Below are 22,474 nucleotides of genomic sequence, written 5' to 3' on the forward strand. Positions count from 1 at the left end.
GGCCCGGGCGCTGAGGATGGCCCCATGGCCTCCACCTCAGGCGCTAGAATGGCCCTGGTTGCAACAGAGCATCGCCCCCTGGTGGGCATGCCAGGTGGATCCGGTTGGGCGCATGCGGGAGTCTGTCTGACTGCCTTCCCATTTCCAACTTCGGAAAGATACAAAAAAAAAAAAAAGAGAGAGAGTCCTTTTAGTTTAGTCCAAAGTTGGTTTTTCCAGATGATGGTTCTTAAAATTAAGTTGTAATCCACTTTGGTTCTGCGAGGTGGAAGTTGGTATGTCCGCCTACTCCATTGCCATCTTGCCGCCACTACTCTCACCACTTGAAATTTTAAATACTTATTTGGTTATTGATTTTACACCATATCCAACCCATAAACCACACACACACACACACACACACACACAAACACACACATACACACACAATGAGTGAGAGTAACCATTCCATTTCTTATCACCCACAAGAAAACAGTATTGCTGATAAATTGTGCTTTAATTTTTGCAGTCAGCTATGATGCCGTGAGATACAAGTATAAACTTCCATTGTACATCCAGAAAATAAAAAGCACTTTAATACATATTTAGCCCAACAGCTTATTCCCCTAAAAAAAAAAAGTTTTTAATGTAAATAAAGCTAATTTATTTTCAGTGTAAAAACTTGGAGGTATAAACAAACTCAAGATATTATATACAGTAAATTAATGTACATTTCCAAATTTGAACAGTGCAACATTTTAAACAAAGCAAATGGTCTCATTTCAGCTTTAACTGTTAAGCATTACCCACATTTCAATCTCGAAATGTCACAATATATAAACGCACTGAGAATTCTGTACACAAATACAAGTTTATAAAATCTGATTTCAAATATAAATACATAAATTGTCATGACCTTCCATGTTATAACAGCTTATTTTTCTATCGTCATTTAAAAAAAAATAGAAAAATATTTCAATGCACATTCAACTGCTATGACAAGGGCCATGACCTTGTGCCTTTAAACCATTTTTGTGAAGTGTAAAGCATCACACCGGGAATTTCTGGAATGAAAATTACTAAGATCCTAAGACTGAAGAGGCTACTGTATAAATATCCACGTTATAATATGGTAACAAAAATAGCTCCATAGTGTACTTGGGAAGCATTGGGGCAGAGAAGTGGAAGTTAGTGCTAGTTTAAGGCCCACAGAGCAAACGAGAAGGGAGCTAATGAACTAGTGTATTTTTAAAATCCCTACTGCAAGCCTAACACTGACCTTCCTAGTGAGACTCTTAAGGCAACTGAGACTAAACGTGTGCGGCGCCCAATACATGATCTTGCCCTCCCCTCAACCGCTGGTCATTTTAAAGGACCAACCTGGCTCATGTGTCAACAAGGAGTGGGAAAACGGCAAAGCATTTTCTGGAACTTACATAAGACAATCAGTGCAACTGAGAAACTTCTTTGTCAATAGTTTCAAAATTTCTCATGGCCCTTGACAATTACGTTTTTCTAAACATGTAATATTGAAATTGGGATCCATACTGGAGAGCAAACATATATAAAAGGCAAACATTCCATTTGAAACATTCTAACATTAGATTCCTCCCTTCCCCTTCCTTCAGTGGGACTTAACAGGGTTTCACTGAGAATGAAAAAACCGGTCCTTATAAAGTGTACTTTCCTGCATTAAAAAATATAGATCATTTAGACAGCAGATCCTAGAAGGTTACCAGACATAGGTAAGTTTCCTCTATGGCTTTTTAGATCGCTGAGGTACTATATGATAACCATCATTTCTGATATGTATGCTTAACTGCTTCCATATGAAAGCCACCTTCAAAAGTGATCCTCATCAGTCTGTCAGGTGACAGAGAATGTGGGGAAGCCATTGGAGGGGTGGCCACGGGGGACCTCGGCACGCAACTAGAAAAAGGCAAAGCAATTTACTTGCAAACACTGAGGGCCTCTGGAAGAATAAAAGCTCCCCTGGGCAGACCAAAGAGAGCCCCTCAGTTCAACCAACAGGTTAGCAGCAAGACCCTGGGACCATGTGTGCCAAAGGTGGGCAGCACGCAGGGGTGGCAGTGAGTGGTGTGGATCAGGCTGGGACCTCAAGGTATCAGCCCACGAAGAAGGGTGGTGTGTTGGGCCAGCCCAGCACCACCACACAAAGTGACAGTCTATGCAGGAGAGAGGATGGTCTGAAAGACCGGGATGGGGCACACGAGTGGGATTTCTCCAGCTTTTCTACAGGCGAGAGGATGCAGAAAGGAAAAATGCTGTTTTTGTTTAAATCAACACCATACACCTCAATACCTCTGAATCTGAATCTTTCCATTCACCATACACACATCACATAAAGCTGAACTTGCCCTGCACTGAGATGGGTTAGAGAAACCCTGACTATTCCCAGTGACTGGAGAAATTATCTTGGCACAGAAACAATCTGAAGAAATGATTGAGTCTAAGAATATCTTACCAAAGCCCTTTTTAGTAGTACACCAGCTATTGCAGAGTCTGTTTAACACTTATGCCTCAGATAACAGCTGCAATTTTATTATGGGTCAAGTAGTAATTCTTTCAATTAATAATACTAGAGATATGGTTTTAATTGCATAGTCTTTCAGGTATACGGGGGGAAAAAAGAGAGAACCAGCTCTTTTCCTGAAGGCCCAGGTTTCCTCCTACAGAGCCCTGGGCTAACGGCCCTCCATCCGCACAGTAAGCTTCGGCGTGACACCCCAACTGGAGCTCAATGTGTTGGATTCCTATCCCAGTCTTCAAAATTCCCCTTTCACAATCCCTGAACGGACAGGTCACACATCCCCTAAATCCACAAACTCATCTTCTCGTTTGGCCAGGTCTTCTTCATCTCCTAGAGCTTTCCAGCCACTGGTGGGTAAGACGGGCTTGGAGGAGTGTCGCTGCAGCAAAGCAAAAGGAAACAAAGAAGAAAGGCGGACAGAGTTCCTCAGCAGGGAGGGCGCCTCTGCCTGGAGGGCTGCCTGGTGGTGGTGTCTTTCACTGATCTTCTCTTGCAAGCTCTGGACTTCCTCCATCATTTCCAAGAGTTTGCTCATGGTGGCCACCATGCCACCACCCAGAATTTGGGCTTCTGGAATCCAACGCATGTAGCGCTGGGCCCAGACTCTGATTTCTGGCCCCTCGATGTGAGGCAAGAGCAGACCGTGGTAGTCCGTGGGCTTGCTGTGCCAGCTGTCATAGAACTCTCGAAAGTTGTCTTGCAGATCATCAGAAGAATTAATTAGTTTGCTAATTCTCTTGCCCAGAAGGTTTTTAATTAAATGATCTGTTTCTTCCCTGAAAAACCCTCTTTTGGGAGATGACTTAGACTGGGTGAGTGGCAAAGAAAGCTGCCGTTGATGCTTTGAGAGAAAAAACAAACAAAAACCTCTGGTTAGTCTGACAGTACAGGCAGCATTGTTCCCATCAAAGGCATAATCCTGTGTTAACCAGTCACGAGCCCTCAGAATTGCCGTGTGAATGCAAATTCATAAAAACAATGTGATACCCAGAGAGGGCGGGGCTTCCTGTCTATTCCACAATGCAGTCAGCTGCACTGTGTTTATACACAAGTGGGTGAAACCAGGCATGTCCGAAGCTGTGCAGAAAGACAAGCTGTGACACAGAGGGACACTCAACACCCCCCTCCCCATTGTCACAAAGGCGCCAAGGGGCACTAAGTACTTGTGAAAAACAAGTTTAACTTAAGCTGGGGTAATAATTTAAGAGAGTTTGAAGGTGATATCTATTCATTTTCTGAAAGAAACAGAATGTTTCCTTTTTTTTTTATTCAGTGAGAGCAGGAGAGGCAGAGAGACAGACCACTACATGTGCCCAGATCAGGATCCACCAGGCAAGCCCCCTACAGGTGATGCTCAGCCCATCTGGGGCTTTGGAATGTTGCTTCATTGCTCAGCAACTGAGCTCTTTTTAGCAGCCTGAGACAGAGGCCATGGAGCCATCCTCAGCACCCGGGGCCAACTTGCTCCAATCGAGCTATGGCTGCAGGAGGTGCAAAGAGGGAGAGGGAGTGGGAGAGAGAGAGAGAGAGACAGAAGGGGAGAGGGAAGGGTAGAAAAGCAGATAGGTGCTTCTCCTATGTGCCCTGACTGGGGATCGAACCCGGAATATCCTTATACCAGGCTAACATTCTACCACTAAGCCAACCAGCCAGACTGTGAACACCTCTGAGGAAGCAGTGCCAACTATCAGAAGATCCTACCCCTTCAATAAAATAAACTTAGGTTACCAGGTGTCCAGTGGGAGTTTAAGCCTAAGTCAGAAAGATTCTTTTGGATAAGTCATCTAGATGTGGCAAAAAAAAATTTGAGAAACTGACTAAATTAACCAGATGTTCTTGTCTGGAAGCTGCACAAAGTGGAAAAGGGGAGAGCTCTCACACGGTTTTTGTTCCTTGGCAACTTGTCCACAGCCAAGCATGGCACTTCCCTTTGGGGCGCACTAGGAAAAGGCCGTGAAGGCGGGCAGAGTGGTCGAAAGCCACAGGGGGCTCAGGGATCAGAGGAGAAGGTGAAAATGTGGGGAAGCTCTTTCTCTCCTTGCTCCTGAGGTATCCATTTGAAATAAGAACAGACAAAAGCTTTATTCTCTGGCTAGATTTATAACAATTCTCTAACATATTTCTGCTAGTGGTTCTTCCTTGTAAAAAAGTATTCTTTATTATGAAGGAAATACAATATTCCTTTATAGAATCAAGAATAACAATAAAAATATAAAGAAAGCAAAACCATGGAGAAAAGCCCAACTCAGAGATTACTAGGATTTTTCACTTTCCAGCCGGGGACAGGGGAGCTGAAGGCCAGGAGTCAGCAGCCTCTCTTCTCCCTAGCAATGCAGGTGAGTCGGGGTGAACAGGGGAGTAAGGAGTGCAGGGGGACCCTAACAGCCACCAGGGTCTGTGCTCAGTGGCCCATATGCATCAATGTATCCAATTCTCAAAGTCACTTCTAACACCCCATCTTACAAATGAGGAAACTAAGGCACTGAGGTTAAGTAATCCACCATGGCCTCAGCTACCAAATGCCAGAAGTGGTTTCACTCACAGACAGTCTGGCTCCAGAGTATGGGCTCCTAACAGACTTTGTCTTAGACGCCCCTTCTACCCATCCTCTAAGTGAACAGTGTTCAAGTGGGGACGGCACCACATGCCTGGAGCCTGGTCAAGGCTGAGGCTAGGTTGAGATCATATGCCTGAGCAGACCCATGGCCTCCCGAAGACATTCACAGAGCAGTGCTTCATGCTGGCCAGCCACAGCCTCTTCAGTCTCTATAGAACTTCTCCAAGCCTGCCTGTCCACTTAACAAGGAGCCCAAGCCTGACATCTGGTCCCCTAACCCAAAGGCTTCAAAGCTCCTTGTTGCCCCAGCCCCAACCTGAACTTGTCTAGTACTATCTGAGATTGTCCAACCCTTTGGCTCAAACCTCTCCCATTGGTCAGTTTCTGGAGCCTGGGCTATCTGCCCCAACCTACAAGGAGAAAAGACATTGAAAACAACCAGATCTGGGCAGAGAAATGCAACCCATCTTACAAGGTAGAGCCTTAGTTTCTTCCTGTACAAAATAAGGGGTCCGGCCTTGCCATCTCTGAGGTCCTGTACCCACTGTCCTGGGGCAGTCTGTGATCCTAACCCAGCTCTCTAGGGAAGTGGGCCTGTAGCCACCAGGGGGCATAGCACAGGAAGAAAAACGAACCTCCGGCCACGCTGCTCCGAGGCCCAGGGCGCTCTGCTCCAGCTGGGAGGAAAGAGGTTAAATCAGCAAACACCTTCACCCTGGGCCTGAGGACCCTCCAAAGGGCCAAGCAGCAGCTCTTAAGTTGTTTGGCAGCTGGCACCTTTTGTGAATACTGGCTCGGGCTCGCCTGGGTCCTCAAGCCTCAAGAATGAGGCCACCTCCCACACCAGAACAAGCCAGGCTCCCTGGAGCTCCCCAGGGCAAGTGGTGACAAGCACTGCCTTGGAATTTGCCCAACTGCTCTCCCCTTTGCAGGGTTTAAGGGGCGGAATACTGGGTCAGGAAACGCCACGTAGATCATGCATCATCTAGGGAACTCTGGACTCTGGGTTTTACTAACTAGTAGTCAGGAACAAATACCTACGTGAAACCCGAACTATTCGACATTTGTGGTTTAGAGCACAGGGCCAAATCTGTCCGGGCCCTGCTTTCTGTGCTGGAACAAGAGAGCGGGGTGGGGGGGAGAGACTGCACAGGTCGTGACAGAAAGGGTCAAAGGTACATCCCCCAAAGAAAGGCCTTGCTATGAAGACATGCACTGCTGCACAGAGTAACGCCCACACCATCAACGTTCCCTTCACCCCACCAACCACACACTCAAGTAAGATGCACAATTCCAGGAACACGACAATTTTGGCAGCAGCAAGCAACATTCAGCAAGTGGCCATGTCTCATCAGGGCAAAGGCTGATCTGCTGAAAGCAAAGGGTTCTCAGGGACCATGAGCGTCTGTCCCCCACAACTGCACAGACGGTTTGCAGGATCTGCAGGGAACTTTTATCCTTACACACATGGGGTATCTGGGCAGAAGAAGGGGTTAGGCATTGGACAGCTTACTTTGAAACGCATTCCTTTCCGCTGGCCTTTGTCCAGTTTTGGCTTTTCCATATACAGAGGGTTTTTGAGCAACGTCTGGGCTTTGGGTTCAAACTGTACAGACCAGTCCCACACGGTGAGCAGAGTCAAAGGCTTGCTTTGTGTATCCTGGCTCTCCCTGCCCTGCCAAAACAAGCATAGGTCACGCCGCCGCAGGAGGGCCGGGGCGCACACACATTCCGAGGGCCGGCCGCCGCGAAGGGCGTCCCTCACCGCTGGGAGACCGCGCATTCATGGCCCCTCACTTCTGAAGGCTTGTCCTCTAGGCTTTGGGTGGGATACGAGGAAAGGAAGGAGGATACACTACTTCACAGCAGATCACACGCCAGCCACTGTCCAGGGCACTTTCACAACAACCTGTGAAGTCACTGTACGTTTTGCAATTTTACATTTGAGAAAACTGAGGCTCAGAAAACTAAGGTGAACCGTCTGAGGACCCAATGCTGGTGGTGGGCAGCAGGGTTGGGGGCTGAGACCAGGGTCTGTGTGACCGGAAGCCCAGGTCCTGTGGTTCCCACTTCACCGCAGGACCTGGCAGAATCCCTGCCGGAGGCCTGGCTCTCGCAAACCCCGCCTCCTGCCACAGGCTGGTCAGGCACTGAGGCAGGCCAGGTGCCGCCCTCGGCAGCATGGCCTCAGGAGACTGAGGGGACAAGCTCCGTTTCCCCGCTCTGCCTCGCCTCCACTCCTCCCAAGCACCTCCCAGCAGGCAACGGAGGAGAAGGCAGCTGGTCTGACCATCTTACAAAGGACAGCTTTCAGTTGTTTAATTCCCCAACGCCAATACTTGCTCCCACCTCTAATATTTACTGTGTGACTGAGGGAAAGTTACTTCCCTTCTCTGTGCCTCAGCTTCTCGGGGATAATAATGCAGGTCCACAGGTGTTGTGAGGATTAAACAACAATCCTCAGAAAGCTCTCAGAACAGGGCCTTGTACACTGTCAGTTTAGTATGTTTCATTCTTATCATCAATCTTACTTACTGCACCCTGCTTGTGAGACATGGCTTCTTCAGCTCACATGTTCCTAAGAGGGACTCTTACCATATTAGTTTCTTTTTGATGAGGCGAATTGAAGAAGAAGGTGCTAAAAATAGGTATGTACAGGCTATCTGACAAAACGGTCAGGTAAGTCTCCGTGAATTCAAATGCTGGGGGGTGCTGGTGCACCAGCTGCCAGACACAATCTAAGAAAAGCAAGAACACAGGAACCTACATGGAAACAAGACATACGTTACTGAGTGGGCACTGAGGGTCCACTGCCAGCCACCTGAGTTCAGGTCAGCCATCTCTACACTGTGGAATCACACCACTGCTGAGCACCGTACTCTCTGGGTAACACAGAAGGCCCCACCCCACCCCAAGCAGTAAACACGTCTAACTGAAACCCCATGCTCGTGGATTAGCACCAACATTCGGCAGGACCTACCTGTGCCTCATTTCAGAGACGAACTGTGCAAACTCTCACTATCGGTCAGTGTTACCAGATGAGCACTTGCAGTTGATTTTGAAGACAGGAAGCACTAACATTGGACCCCAATTAAGTGTAATGTTACTCCCCTGAAAGAATTCCATTCTTCTTCTTAATTTTATTACAAAAAAAAACTATATTCAATTGTTTCAAACTTTGTCAATACCTGCTTTCCCACCCCCTCAATGAGAGCCCAGAAAAAGAGAAGACAGGGGGCAGATGCAAAAAAAAAAAAAAAAATCTGTATTTTTTTCACAAAAATATTTTTAAAAGACTTTATTGATTTGAAAGGAGAGAGAGAGAGAGAGAGAGGTGGGAGGGGGAGCTGGAAGAGCAGGAAGCATCAATTCATAGTTGCTTTTCATATGTGCCTTGACCAGGCAAGCCAGGGTTTTGAACCAGTGACTTCAGAGTTCCAGGTCAGTGCTTTATCCACTGCACCACCCACCACAGGCCAGGCCAGAAATGTATTTCTTCTAACTGATGGCCTCCTTCCTTAGCTACCGAGAGGTGAGTCCTACATTACTAGAAATGGTGGTTCTCTAGGGTGCTTTGTCACTCACAAAGTGCTTACCCCTTGTGCCACCAGTGGCCCTGTCGGGGGTCAGACTAGCCATGGTACAGCCTCGCCAAGGCCAGCCAACCTCACACACAGCTCTTGACTCCTGAACTGAAGTCCAGTGCTGCATCATCTATATCACAAACAGACCACCCAGTTTTCCTTCAAAACTCTGGTGTGTTGGCATGAGATGCTAAGAAACCTCATTTTATGTTCATTACCATCAAACAGAGTGAAAAATATCTGCACCTCTTTGTGCAGTCAAGGACATAGGCTCAGAAACTATGGGTGACTTCTGCCAGGGCTGGATCGTCAGCAAATCAGTCTCTTGGACTTTCTCTCCACTAGACAAGGTGCCTGCCAGTTCTAAATTCTTAGACATAAAAGCACTCTTCCCCAGGCTGTATCAGCTCTCTCTGCCTATCATATTATCTGAATCCATCAGAAAGGCAAAGCCCATTCCTAGAATGAAAGACAGTGACTGCCGTTCATCTCAACGAGAGGCCGAGTAGTAGAGAGGCCTGAAAGAAGGCCCCAGGCTAACGGGAGAGGCCTGGGTCTCCAAGGACACCGCATGGCCATCAGGGCACGCGCCTCCGCTCTCTAGCCCCACAGCGTGTGGGCAAAGCTGTTCGCCTCACACAGAGAAGATGTGCTCATTATCTGGGGTAAGAAAAACCAAGAGTCATGCTACTAGCACACAGTAGCTCTGCGGGTGATTGAACTAAAGAAAATGCCTGTTTTCGTTTTTTCTTCAATACCCATTAATAATACAACCAAAGGTGTACAGCTGTAGGCGAGACAAGTACAACACAACTTGGGGGCTCATTTTCACTAACCAAACTAGAACACTAACACTTCTGTGCTTGGACTTAGAGGCCCAGGTCTAGGGCAAGTCACATAGCCAGGGACAGAAAGGCCATGTGCACGGCTCATGGACACACCTCTAAGGCTCTGACAGCAGGGCGATAATGTCACTGTTGCTTTACTTTGAAAAGGTTTATGTGCAATGAAAATTTATTTTGTGTTATGTATTTTCTATATGAAACTTGTACCCTGGCCTGACCAGGCGGTGGCACAGTGGATAGAGCGTCGAACTGGGATGCGGAGGACCCAGGTTCAAGACCCCAAGGTCGCCAGCTTGAACGTGGGCTCATCTGGTTTGAGCAAAACTTGCCAGCTTTTGGACCCAAGGTTGCTGGCTCGAGCAAGGGGTTACTCGGTCTGCTGAAGGCCCACGGTCAAGGCACATATGAGAAAGCAATCAATGAACAACTAAGGTGTCGCAACAAAAACTGATGATTGATGCTTCTCATCTTTCTCCATTCCTGTCTGTCTGTCCCCATCTGTCCCTCTCTCTGACTCTCTCTCTGTCTCTGTAAAAAAAAAAAAAGTTTAAACTTGTACCCTGAATACTCATTTTTTTGTGAAGGCTAACTTAATAGAAATAATAGGAGTCTCACTCACTGAGTTAATTTTTATTTAAGTTTTACAAATCAGTATTACTCCCACAGTGAAACATATATACACCTTTCGTGTACACAATTTAGAACAGAACATGCTAAACACAATATCTCTTTCCTCTGGAAGGATTTCGATATTGTTTAAACATTCAAGGTCATTAAACAGCGAAGTGACCACAGCTTCCTACTGAGTTGTATAGTGTGCACTCTGCAAACAGCAACCCTACAGTGATGGACAGAAATGAACAGACTGGGCACTTCTTCACACGACGCAAAATGGCCTGCACTGAGGACACTCACCTCCTCCTTGTCACTCTGACGTAGATGGTTGCAGCGGTCCAGAAAACAGTGCCCGCCCATGACCCACTCTTTCTGGACGAGGCTCTGGAAACCACTCCGGGTTCTGCAGTGGGGGTCCATCATCACTTGCACCAGAGAGGAAACGAGACAGCAGAGGTCGGATGCATTCTCTTCTTCGAGGGCCCAGGGAGCAGTGCAAAGAGGAAGGAGGGTAAAGTGTGTTAAAACCTATAAAGAGCATTCATATGCACAGCACTCATAGCAGCACCAGGGTCTGCAATGGATAGTCAAGCTCTAATTCCCTGCAAACAAGGGCCAGCAAAAAAGGTAATGTTTCAGACGGAGAGACAAAGCGCTTCTAGCCTGCCTGGCTGGGTTCTAGCACACACTGGAACTAAATATGGATTTGCTTACAAAAGAATAAACACAACATGGCAAATCCACTGTCGGTGTGTGGGCGTTCAAGTGTGTCCCACAGTGAGGTTGGCACACACACATCAGTGACCTGCTGTGTTCTGCAGATCAAAACCCTCCAGGGTGGTGTGTCAGTTTCTATCACAGAACTCACTGTTTCCAGGCTCAGCTGTTTTTCAGATTTACCTCTGATCTCCTTCCTTCTTCCCAATTCCTGTACTCCTTCTGCCATGGAGATAGCTGACTATTTCTGGAGTGCACCTAATGCTCTGATTCTCAGCTCCACGCTCTTTCAATTTCTGTTAAGGGAGCAGAGGGACCTGCTGCTCTTTGCCTGGCCTACAGGGGGAGCTCTCTAGCCTATTTTCTTGCACCCAACCCTGCAGTGTACTGTACAAAACACAACGACAATTCCATTCAAATACCTGTTTAACATTCATGACTCATAGCATATAAAGACACACTTCTACATCCATGCATTTGTTTTAGAAAGTTTTAAGATCCAAAAGTCAGGGTCTAACACCCCAGAGTTTCCTCTTTACAAATAAAAGTGCAACTCACGTTGCTACTTTAAAACGTCCATGAGGATAATGGTGCTGGTATTACTGGAACTAAAGAAACAAAAAATGGGCTTGTAAGTAGAGAGCGGTTACACTGTTCAAACTCTCTGACCCCAGAACCGGAAGCAGTACAGGGCCAGGTTTACACGTATGCTGCTTCTACACCTACAAGCCTAAACTACACAAACACACGAGTTTCAAAAAAAAGAATTTTCGGCCCTGGCCGGTTGGCTCAGCGGTAGAGCGTCGGCCTGGCGTGCGGGGGACCCGGGTTCGATTCCCGGCCAGGGCACATAGGAGAAGTGCCCATTTGCTTCTCCACCACCCCCTTCCCCTCCTTCCTCTCTGTCTCTCACTTCCCCTCCCACAGCCAAGGCTCCATTGGAGCAAAGATAGCCCGGGCGCTGGGGATGGCTCCTTGGCCGCTGCCCCAGGCGCTAGACTGGCTCTGGTCGCGGCAGAGCGACGCCCCGGAGGGGCAGAGCATCGCCCCCTGGTGGGCAGAGCGTCGCCCCTGGTGGGCGTGCCGGGTGGATCCCGGTCGGGCGCATGCGGGAGTCTGTCTGACTGTCTCTCCCCATTTCCAGCTTCAGAAAAGAGAAAAGAAAAAAAAAAAAGAATTTTCATCTAGGAAGAGGGGCTAGAAAATGAGATTCCAGATTAGAGACAACTCTCTAGTCCACCTAGGAGCAAGTGACACCTCAACCACATTAACCAAAGATTCCCATTTCATTTTATGCACCTCTTGGTCAGTGCAGGCTTGCCCAGGGGACTTCTAGCTCTCAAAGCCCCAATCTTTGGCCTTCCTCCTTTTCATCAGGTAGTCCTCTGTCCTACTGGTGGTGGGTAGGTCTTCTTCAGTAACATGCTTAGGCCAACTCTCCCATTACACTGTAAACTTCTAGAAGGCAGAAGTATAGAGACCTGCACATGGTATGTGCTCAATAAACATACTAAAAATCTGAGCCAGCACTGGGCAGTGCAGAAGTCACATATGGGCAGACCCTTTCTCTCATCAGCCTGTGAAAGCTAAATCTCAGCAGTCATGGAGTGTGTCAGAGAAATGATAAAAGTCTGAGTAGGAGAGCATGAGACGATCTACTTAATTTGAAATGTAGGGGTATAAAAAACCTAAAATATTCTAAAGCAGACATTATTTTAGTTCAGTCCTAACCAATTCCTGTAATATCTCTGTTGCATGGTGGTTTACACTTGCTTTTACACATTGTGAATGTTTATGTCTTGTTCTCACATACAGCAAGTTAAGCGCACTGAAGAAGAGGAAATTACAGACCACAAAGTGTCTATGGCAACTGCATGAGTTTGTCAAACACAAATATATATAAATAATTCAACAGTCCATAGGTCTCTTTCTATAAAAGGGATTATCTAAAGATTATAACTTTAACCAACTTGAGTTAATATAAAACAAAATTCACCCTGGCCAGGGGGTTTAGTGGATAAAGCATCGTCCTAGCATGCCAAGGTCACAGGTTAGATTCTCGGTCAAGGCACATACAAGAAGCAAACAATGAGTGAGTACATGACTAAATGAAACAATTAAGTGGAACAAGTGGATGCTTCTCTCTCTCTCTCTCTCAAATCAATGGAAAACATTTTTTAAAAATCCCAAACATTAGGAAATGTGAGCTTTGGTAAAGATACCAAATAATTCCTTCTTCTTGGGCCACCAACAGATCTCCAAATGTCAAGTGAAAGAATTAGGTTTTGGCCTGGCCTATGGTGGTGCAATGGATAGAGCTTCAACCTGGAACAATGAGGTTGCCGGTTCAAAACCCTGCACTTGTCTGGTCAAGGCACATACGACAAGCAATCAATGAACAACTAATGGGAAGTAGCTATGAGTTGATAGTTCTCTTTTTATTTTGTGATTTTGTGTGTGTGTGAGAGAGAGACACACACAGACACAGAGTAGGAAGGGAGGGAGCAAGAAGCATCAACTCGTAGTTGCAGCACTTTAGTTGTTCACTGATTGCTTCTCATATGTGCCCTGATGGTGGGGAGCAGGGGTGGCACTCCAGCCGAGCCAGTGACTTCTCGCTCAGGCCAGAGACCATGTGCTCAAGCTGGTGAGCCTGCGCTCAAGCCAGAAATGTCCACACTCAAGCCAGCAACCTCAGGATTTCAAGCCTGTGTCCTCAGTGTCCCAGGTCAACGCTTTATTCACTGCACCACCACGTGGACAGGCATGAGTCAATACTTCTTGTTTCCCCTGCACTGTAAAAATCAATCAATAATTAAAAAAAAAATTTTTTTTTGTAATTAAATTTAATGGGTTGACACTGATCGATAAGAGTATACAGGTTTCAGGTGAACATCTCTATAGCATTTGAACTGCTGAATGCACTGTGTAACCATCACCCACAGTCAAGTCATTTTCCGTCACTATATATTTGTCCCTCTTTACTCCCCTCCCCTGGGAAATCCATGAGTCTCAGTTTTATATCCTACCTATGTGATATATTTAATAAACAAAACCTTAAAAATAAAGAATTTGGCTTTTCACTGTAATTCTGAAATCCAATGCAAAGGATTCCTAGGTCAGGGTAGGAGAAACTGGGAAGGATATCTATACGAGTTGATTCCTTGTACAAACCAATACCTATAACCTAGAGCTATATGTGCAGAAACTGAATCTCAAGTGGAGGAAAATGGGACCACACTTTGAGTTTTAAATATATTACCTAAAAGAAGAACGTTCATGTTTTGTGCTTCCAGACATTCTATTATCTCTATTGCTTTTTTCAGGCAACGTCTAAATGGGAAAGAGATAAGAAAAAAAAGGCATTAGTTCTTGAACTTGATGTTGAACAATAAGAAATTTAGAGACAGTCTGACCTGATCTGCAGCTTTTATCTTATTTATTTTTGCTAAAACCCTACAAAAGAAACAAATGACCATTTATATATGGCAAGACACTCATCGTCCATTGGAAACTTAAAATTTTCAGAAAAGAATCCCAAAATCGATGTAAAAACACTAAGAGATGATTTCCAAAGTAGGACTCCTTAGTGAGAACTCAGACCGGAATCTGTTGGTGAGTCCCAGTGAGACGCACAACAGCCCCCACTTGCAGTGTGCTGCATGTCCATACTGCTTATTCAGGGTCACCTGCCAGATGGTCAGTGTGGCCAAAAAGACCCAATATGCCCACAGTGCCTCTCTCATATGCACTGGCCCTGAGACTGTTGCCACTGTTGGCAGCTCTGACCTCACACACAACTAAGGCTTTGCCTATGCCGGTCACAGTCACTGCCCTGCCCTTCATTTGGGTGGACGCTCACCCTCCTCTGCACCACAAAAGAAAGGTTCTCTCATGACACTTACCACTGTTTGCAATAACACAGTCAATTATGAGACATGCAGCAGGTTCTTTAAACATATTTGTAAGTGTGGGGGGCACAGCCTAGCTGAGAGAGTGCCTTGCTGGGTACGAGGGAGAGTTCTCTCTCCTAGGATATATCCCAGGACCGGGCCATTCCCTCCCCGATGTGACCCTCCCCGGCCTGTGCCTACCACCATTGCTCGCTCCTCTATTTAAAGGCAACAGTGAGGAGCAAGTCCAAGTATGAAGTACAAAAAGGAATACGATTCTGCTCTCTGGGACTCTCAACCTAATTCTAAAGCCCCAAATGACAAATTGACATTAATCATGATTTAAAACATTTTTTCAATAAGTAATGAACATGTAAGACACAGAATTCTTCTGAAAAGGTATTTAGTACAAAATCAGCACCCCTCCCCTTCCCATCCTGATTCCTCCCTGCAGGCCCACACTGCCACCTGGGGCAGCACTCTGGGCACCTCACCCCGCTTCTCCTTCCTCTCAACGCCTAGTCTACAGGCTACAGTACAACTCCTGTGAGCAGGTGGCACGTCTGTAAATTCTGATCAACACACAAAAACAAAGTAAAAGCATGAGCCCCGAATAGAACATGTGATCTAAGAATACTGAACTGTGAAATAGAAGATACTTAAATTATTTGTCAATTATTTTACTACTTTGAATTAGAGAACTAAAAAATTCACAAATAAAACAATGGCTTGAAATACCTGATGATGTCAAGCCAGCTGCTACTTTCCAACAGAGAAAACCATTTTATGTCTGTGTCCCAAAATTCAGTACTGTTATCTGAAAAAAATAATAAAAGAGTAAAGAAGTCAGGTGGCTTGCTCACACGCCTGCCATAGAAATACTGATGCTACTCAGCTGTGCTGTTCACAGGAGAACCCAGACACAGGTCTCCATTTTAAGGAGAGGGTGTTTAAAAACTAGCTGAAATGGTTTTTGAGCTGTTAACACCCTGGAAGGATATTGCAGTCAAAAATGGACTTTTATTGTTCAAATAAAGTGCCTACAATATGTATCAGAGCCACGGTCTACCCTATAACTCAACAAGGAGAGTAACACACTTTGGGCAGTGACAGCTGACATCAGGATGCTGCTCCAAAAAGTGGAAAACACGACAGGATACATCCTGATGCCACAGAGGCCCACGGGGGAGCCCTGCTTCTGCTGGAACCCTCAATACATAAATATAGCTGCCCTGTACCTCCCTATCCCCCCCAGCCTTCCTGACACGGAGAGCCCTGCCTTTCACAGAAGTCCACTACTTCAAAGCTGCAAATTCAGATCAAAGAAAGACACCCCCACAGGTCCTGAATGTTCACAGTCCTATATCAGCTAGATATCTCTCTCTCCAGAGATAACTACTTTGTATGAATGTATTTTATTACACGCATCACAATGTGTTTTAGTTACAGGTGTACCCTTCTGTTTCTCTTAGCATCATATTCATTTTTATGTCCAATGCCTTGCATAGTTAGTGCACATAACAGAACTTCAGTAGACATCGGCTGAATGAATGAGTCCTGTATTATTTAGGCTTTGCCAGGCTGAAAGGTCCAAGTTATGAAAAGTTACCTGTAACTGTGACAAATCTCAGAAGGTACTCATTCAAGAATGAAAAGAATCAATAGCCAACTTAGCTTGATTAAATATGATTCAAGTTCTAAATTGTTCACAATGGGCAGCCTGGGCAGGGAAGTGGGGTGGCTGGGATGGTCATATTTCATTTTCTACTTTGTATATCTCTGATAAATTAAAAAATTTTTATATATATATATCTTTTCAGTCAGAAAAAAATATTTCCACTGGAGTAGGGGAGTCCATTCAATAAGCCACTAGGGAAAACAAACAAATCATGCACTTTACAGATCACTCCAAGCAAGCCAGAGTACAGGCATTGCACAATTCTACAACTTTTGAACAGAGAAGCCCCAGTGTTCACCACTGGGTGACTGGTGCACAGAGGAAAGGAGAGAAGGGCACAGGTGGCCCTGTGTTCACTGTCATGACAAGGGGCAGTGGGGTAAATGCCTGAGGAAAATGGTGGGGAGTGTGGCAATGGCAGTCATGCCTTGGCCGCCGGCCCCTCCACTCCATGTCGTCAGCCCTTGCGGCTAGGAAGTTCTGCGCACAACCGTAAGGAAGCCAGGGAAAAGGTAAAAACTGGACACATGACGTATGCTTTCCCCATTGGACAGAAAGGTTTTACTCAGTTCTCTTCTCACCTATCAGAAACAGCTGTTTAAATTTAGAGTAAGCAGTCTGGATGTCCTGAAGAGATAGGAAGTTGCTGGAGAGGTCTTCAGTTTTGATCATTTCATAGGGTGGCCTGTGGATGATCCTGTAAATTCTAGGTATCAAAAAAATAATGAGAGATTAGAAGGGCAGGCATGAAGTAGAAATGGCTTATTTCTTCTAAGCACTTATTTCGTATCAAGATGTGTGTGTAGTTTTGGAGGCGTCCTCCCATTTAACCCTCACCTACAAGGTGAGTACCACAGGTCTGCCAGGCTCGGCACAAGCGGAAACGGAAGTAGGTGGAATGCAACTTCCTGGCCCAAGATTATGCAGTCTATGCCAGGGTTTCAACTAAGGCAATTTAACTCCAAAGTCTATGTCATTTGTTTTTAATTCATGCCCTTTGGAATTTTTTAAACTTTTTATTTTGTAAATTTTCAAACATTCAGAAAAAATAGAAAAGAATAGCAAAGTGGCATGTGCCATGACCTAGATTTAACAACTGTGATCATTACTGACATTATGCCACTTGTCCCAAATGCTTCAGCGTGCATCTCCAAAAATAATGCAGGTGACATTCTTAATGATTACATTATACTCCTTTCAAAGTAATTAAAAATGACCACTTTACATTGCGTTCCGATCACTCATCTATCAGAGGTAAACAGAAATGGACACACTACCAAGAACTGCTCCCTGCTTCTCAGAAAATAAGAACTGAGCTGAACAATAACAAAATGTCGAACAGTACTGACCCATCCAAGAAGCTCTTTTGGATTTGTAAAATGCCATCATCCTGTTCTTTGGGCAGTGCTGACATTTTCAAAAGGGCACATCCATTGTGGTAGGACCAACACCATATCTGCAGAGGGAAATCAAGGTTTTCCAAATATAATATACATAATCCAACAGGGAACAGATAAGCTTAGCATTTAAATTCATACAGAAGCCCTGGCCAGTTGGCTCAGTGGTAGAGCGTCGGCCTGGCGTGTAGAAGTCCCAGGTTCGATTCCCGGCCAGGGCACACAGGAGAAGCGCCCATCTGCTTCTCCACCCCTCCCCCTCTCCTTCCTCTCTGTCTCTCTCTTCCCCTCCCCCAGCCGAGGCTCCACTGGAGCAAAGATGGCCCGGGCGCTGGGGATGGCTCCTCGGCCTTTGCCCCAGGTGCTAGAGTGGCTCTGGTGGCAACAGAGCGATGCCCCGGAGGGGCAGAGCATCGCCCCCTGGTGGGCGTGCTGGGTGGATTCCGGTCGGGCGCATGCGGGAGTCTGTCTGACTGTCTCTCCCCGTTTCCAGCTTCAGAAAAATACAGAAAAAAAAAAGAATAAAATTATAAATTCATACAGAAAAATTTATAACTTCAATACAAAATGGTTGGATATACTCAATTTTGCTAAGCTAAGAAATAGTTACAATGAGAAAGACTGACTTAGTCTTAAATATAAAACAGGTCTCGGTATACATGCTCAGACTTGCTTATGGTCTAACATACACCTTCTGATTTGGCTTTTGTGTTGGGAACCTAGATGAGGACAACGATGTTATTATTATCGAGACAGTGGCTATTGTTTGAGTGAAGTTTACTGCCAGGATTTTATATGAATTAACTCATTTAATTCTCACTCTGAGGCTGGTATGATTATTATTCCCATTAACAACAAGAATCAGAGGCTTAGAGAGACCAAATAATTCCCCAAAGTTGCAAAGACAGCCACAGCAGTCTGACTCTAACGGGCGTGCGCTACCTGGATGGCAAGAAGGGGGCAGTGCCTATCATAAGGCAAGTTCACACTAGAAAAAGCGGCAACTTGGCTATTCAACATATATTGATACAAGAATCATATGTGCAAGGCACTCAGTTAGGTTGTGACAGGATATAAAGAGGGCTAAGATACTGTGTTGACCTTCAAGGAGCTTACATGCAAAAAGGGAAAGTTTCCCAATATAATAAAGGAGAGTGTGGTAAACCACAAGAGATACCAAGGAACATACAGGGCAAAGCAGGAAGAAACCATATGAATGAGCTTAATTGACAGGTTCCAGTGCTTTTCCAGATACAATGGGCAATTTCATTTGTTTGTTTGTTTGCTTTTTGCAAGAACAAAAGATCAGAACTGATCCTAGGGCAAAGTAATCTGCCAGCAGAGACCGGAATGGAAGAAAGGGCGAGGTTGGGGGACCCAGCTGAGTCCATTCATGGACTTCAAGCCTGGTATGAAGGCCTGGCAAGGGTGGCTAAAGCCCAATCCCTGTTCTGCTGACCAAGCCATTGGGCCTTGGCCCAAAGGTAAACCTAGAAGCTTTCAGCTGCCCAGCGGGGCACCTTGTTGCCATTCTACTGCACTGTATAAACCAGACCTTGGATATGCTAGCAGTAGCCTGGGCTGGAAGACTAGACATCAGCACACAACCCAGGTGACACTCTGCATTACACTTAGAAAGTCAGAAAGAGGAACCAGTTTGGTGTTCCAGGGGAAGACAGTGTCATCAGAATTGGTTATGTTGGGTGTCTAGTGTTAGTAGGGCACCTGGGTGATGATATTCAGACAGCACCTGAGACAAGGGTTCTGAGCTCAGAAGAAGGCAGAACTGGAGCTCTGGCTGTGGAAGCTGACTGCCCAGCTGACGTGGAACAGACGGGAGACCACCCAGGGAGCTAGGCCACAGGGACCCAGAACTACCCAAAAGCTCTGACTCCCTGAGGGCCAGGCAGTCTTAGATTCCTTAAGATTCCCAATGAGGCGGAAGTGTTTAAAACAGTGCGACAATTCAAAGGGCCCTCTGTTGCCCTCATATGCCCTTTTCCAATGTCATGCAGATTGAAGGAACTACCACAGTTCTTAGTCCTCTGCCGAAGACAGTGATATTCTGAATGCCCAAGCAGTCCTGTGCCCCTAACTGGCATAGCTCATTCTGATTAAGGGAGAAACACTCAGCCATGACTGGGTGACAGATTCTAAGAAATTGTGTGTTTTTAATCCTCTTTATCTCCTTTCCTGGAGCAGAAAGAGTGGCTCTTGGTGGTATTCTACCATAATTCCTTTTCTATTGGGGGCACGACCATAACTGAGCTCAGCTGAGAAGTTTTTACTACATCCCAGACATTTTCATGCTGTGTTGACACTCTCTCTTGTCTGTATATATCTTTGATCTCTGCTTTTATTTCTTCTTTGACCCAGCCATTTTTAAAAAGAATACTTTTCAAATTCCACACTTTTGTGGGTTTCTTTACTTTCTTTTGCAGTTTAATTCTAATTTCAGAGGATTATGGTTAGAGATATGCTTGGTATAATTTGAATCTTCTTGAATTCATTGAGGCTAGTTTTGTGGCCCAACATATGGTATGTCCTTGAGAATGTTCCCTATGCACTGGAGAAGAATGAATAATCTGATGCCCTGAGATGAAAGGTTCTGTAAATGTCAATTATGTCCACTTGGTCTAGTGTGTCATTTAAGGCCAATAATTCTTTATTGATTCTCTGTTTGGATGATCTATCTAGAGCTGTCAATGGAGTATTAAGGTGTCTAACTACGGCAATGTTTTTGTTTCTCTTTTTAGTTCTGTTAATAATTGTTTTTACATATTTTATATATTTTGGTGCTGCCTGATTTAGTGCATATATATTAAGAAGTGTTACGTCTTTTTTTTTTCTCTAAAATTTTGTGTTGATTTTATAGGTTGGGCAGCGAGAAGTATCAACTCATAGCTTCTTCACTTTAGTTGTTCATCGCTTGCTTGTTGTATATGCCTTGACTGGGCAAGCCCAGGGTTTTGAGCCAGTGACCTCAGTGCTCCAGGTCCACAGTTTATCCACTGTGCCACCACAGGCCTCCTTTGTGTTTCTGTCAGTTATTTTTGTTTGGTGGTATTCCATACTTCTTTCCTTTGTTTCCTCTTTTTTGAAGCTATGTATTTCAGTTTTAATTTTTTTCATGGGTGGTTACCATTAGGTTATTGAGGAAAAACATTTCACATATATAATAGTTGTCTTATGAATGCTTCTGTTCTCCACCCTCCTTTGCTAATTCAGACTTTTATTCCCTCCCTTTTTGTTTTTATTGTCATAGATTATCCTTGTTTATATTGTAAGCTTGTTTGAGCTTTTACTTGTAATTTTGTGTTGTTTTATTCTTTGTATCAGGTAGAATAATCTGCTTGAGTATTTCCTGCAGTGGGGGTTTTCTCGTACTAAATTCTCTCAGCTTTAGTTTATCTGGAAAAGCTTTTATTTCTCTTTCATATTTAAAGGATAACTTTACTTGGCTATAATTAATTCCTCTCTTCCAGTACTTTGAATGTTTGGATCCACTCTCTACTGGCATGTAGAGTTTCTGCTAAGAAGTCTGATGATAACCTGATGGGCTTCCCTTTATATGTTATTTTCTTCTTTTCCCTAGTTGCCTTGAGGATTCTCTTTGTCATATATTTTTGACAGTTCTATTACAATGGGCCTTGGAGAAGGCCTCTTTTGGTTGAGCCAACTAGGTGTTTGTTCTGTTTGCTTTTTGGATTCAAGGATCTAACTCTTTGCCTAGGCTTGGAAGTTCTCATCAATTATTTGGTTAAATAGCTGCTCCATTCCCTTCTTCCTCTCTTCTGCTTATGGTATACCTATTATTCTTATATTGCTCTTTCTGCTGGAGTCAGATAATTCTTGTAGAGCTCTGTCATTTTTAAAAATTCTTGAGTCTCTCTCTTCCCTCTATCATTTCTGGATGCCTGCCTTTGATGTCACTGATTCTTTCCTTTGGTCAGTTCTATTAGCTAAACTTGTTAGTTCATTTTTCAATTCATTTATTGAGTTCTTCATCTCCATAATTTGTTTTGTTCTTTTTAAAAGTTTCAATCTCTTTGGTGAAGTACTCGTTTTGTTCATTAATTTGTTTTCTGAGTACATTAAATTGCCTATCAGGGCTTTCTTGCAACTCAAGTATTTTCAGAATTTCTTTTTTTCTTTTTTTTTTTTCAGAGAGAGAAAGGGATAGACAGGGACAGACAGACAGGAACTGAGAGAGATGAGAAGCATCAATCATTAGTTTTTCATTGCGCATTGCAACACCTTAGTTGTTCATTGATTGCTTTCTCATATGTGCCTTGATCGTGGGCCTTCAGCAGACCGAGTAACCCCTTGCTGGAGCCAATGACCTTGGGTTCAAGCTGGTGGGCTTTTTGCTCAAACCAGATGAGCCCGTGCTCAATCTGGCGACCTTGGGGTCTCAAACCTGGGTCCTCTGCATCCCAGTCCAACACTCTATCCACTGCACCACCACCTGGTCAGGCAGAATTTCATTTTTTAATTCTTTGTTAACTCCTAAGTTTCCATGTGATTGAGACTGCTTTCTAGAGATTTTCCATTTTCTTTCTGTACTGTATCTCTTTCTTGGTTATTCATGGTATGTGGTGGACACTTCTGTGTCTAGCAGGCATTTGCAAGTGGCCCTTTCTTAGAAGTTAGTTCCA

General features: G+C 44.9%; 1 protein-coding gene across 2 annotated transcripts in view; it reads right to left on the reverse strand.

Moving 5' to 3' along the window:
* Positions 1-477: 477 nt before the first annotated feature.
* Positions 478-22,474, reverse strand: part of MTMR12 (myotubularin related protein 12) — a 70,554-nt gene continuing 48,557 nt past the window's right edge. The window contains exons 9-17 of one of the 2 annotated variants that reach the window (XM_066244258.1): positions 17,769-17,875; positions 17,001-17,125; positions 15,480-15,558; positions 14,111-14,181; positions 10,432-10,604; positions 7,683-7,850; positions 6,601-6,762; positions 5,723-5,764; positions 478-3,371 (exon numbers count right to left, since the gene is read on the reverse strand). In XM_066244258.1, coding sequence (XP_066100355.1) covers positions 2,802-3,371; positions 5,723-5,764; positions 6,601-6,762; positions 7,683-7,850; positions 10,432-10,604; positions 14,111-14,181; positions 15,480-15,558; positions 17,001-17,125; positions 17,769-17,875 — 1,497 coding nt within the window. In that variant the 3' untranslated portion in view covers positions 478-2,801. The remainder of the gene's footprint in view (positions 3,372-5,722; positions 5,765-6,600; positions 6,763-7,682; positions 7,851-10,431; positions 10,605-14,110; positions 14,182-15,479; positions 15,559-17,000; positions 17,126-17,768; positions 17,876-22,474) is intronic. The other variant, XM_066244259.1, reaches the window with a different exon arrangement.

The sequence above is a fragment of the Saccopteryx bilineata genome, chromosome 1, assembly GCF_036850765.1.
Source record: "Saccopteryx bilineata isolate mSacBil1 chromosome 1, mSacBil1_pri_phased_curated, whole genome shotgun sequence".
NCBI classification, from domain to species: Eukaryota; Metazoa; Chordata; class Mammalia; order Chiroptera; family Emballonuridae; genus Saccopteryx; species Saccopteryx bilineata.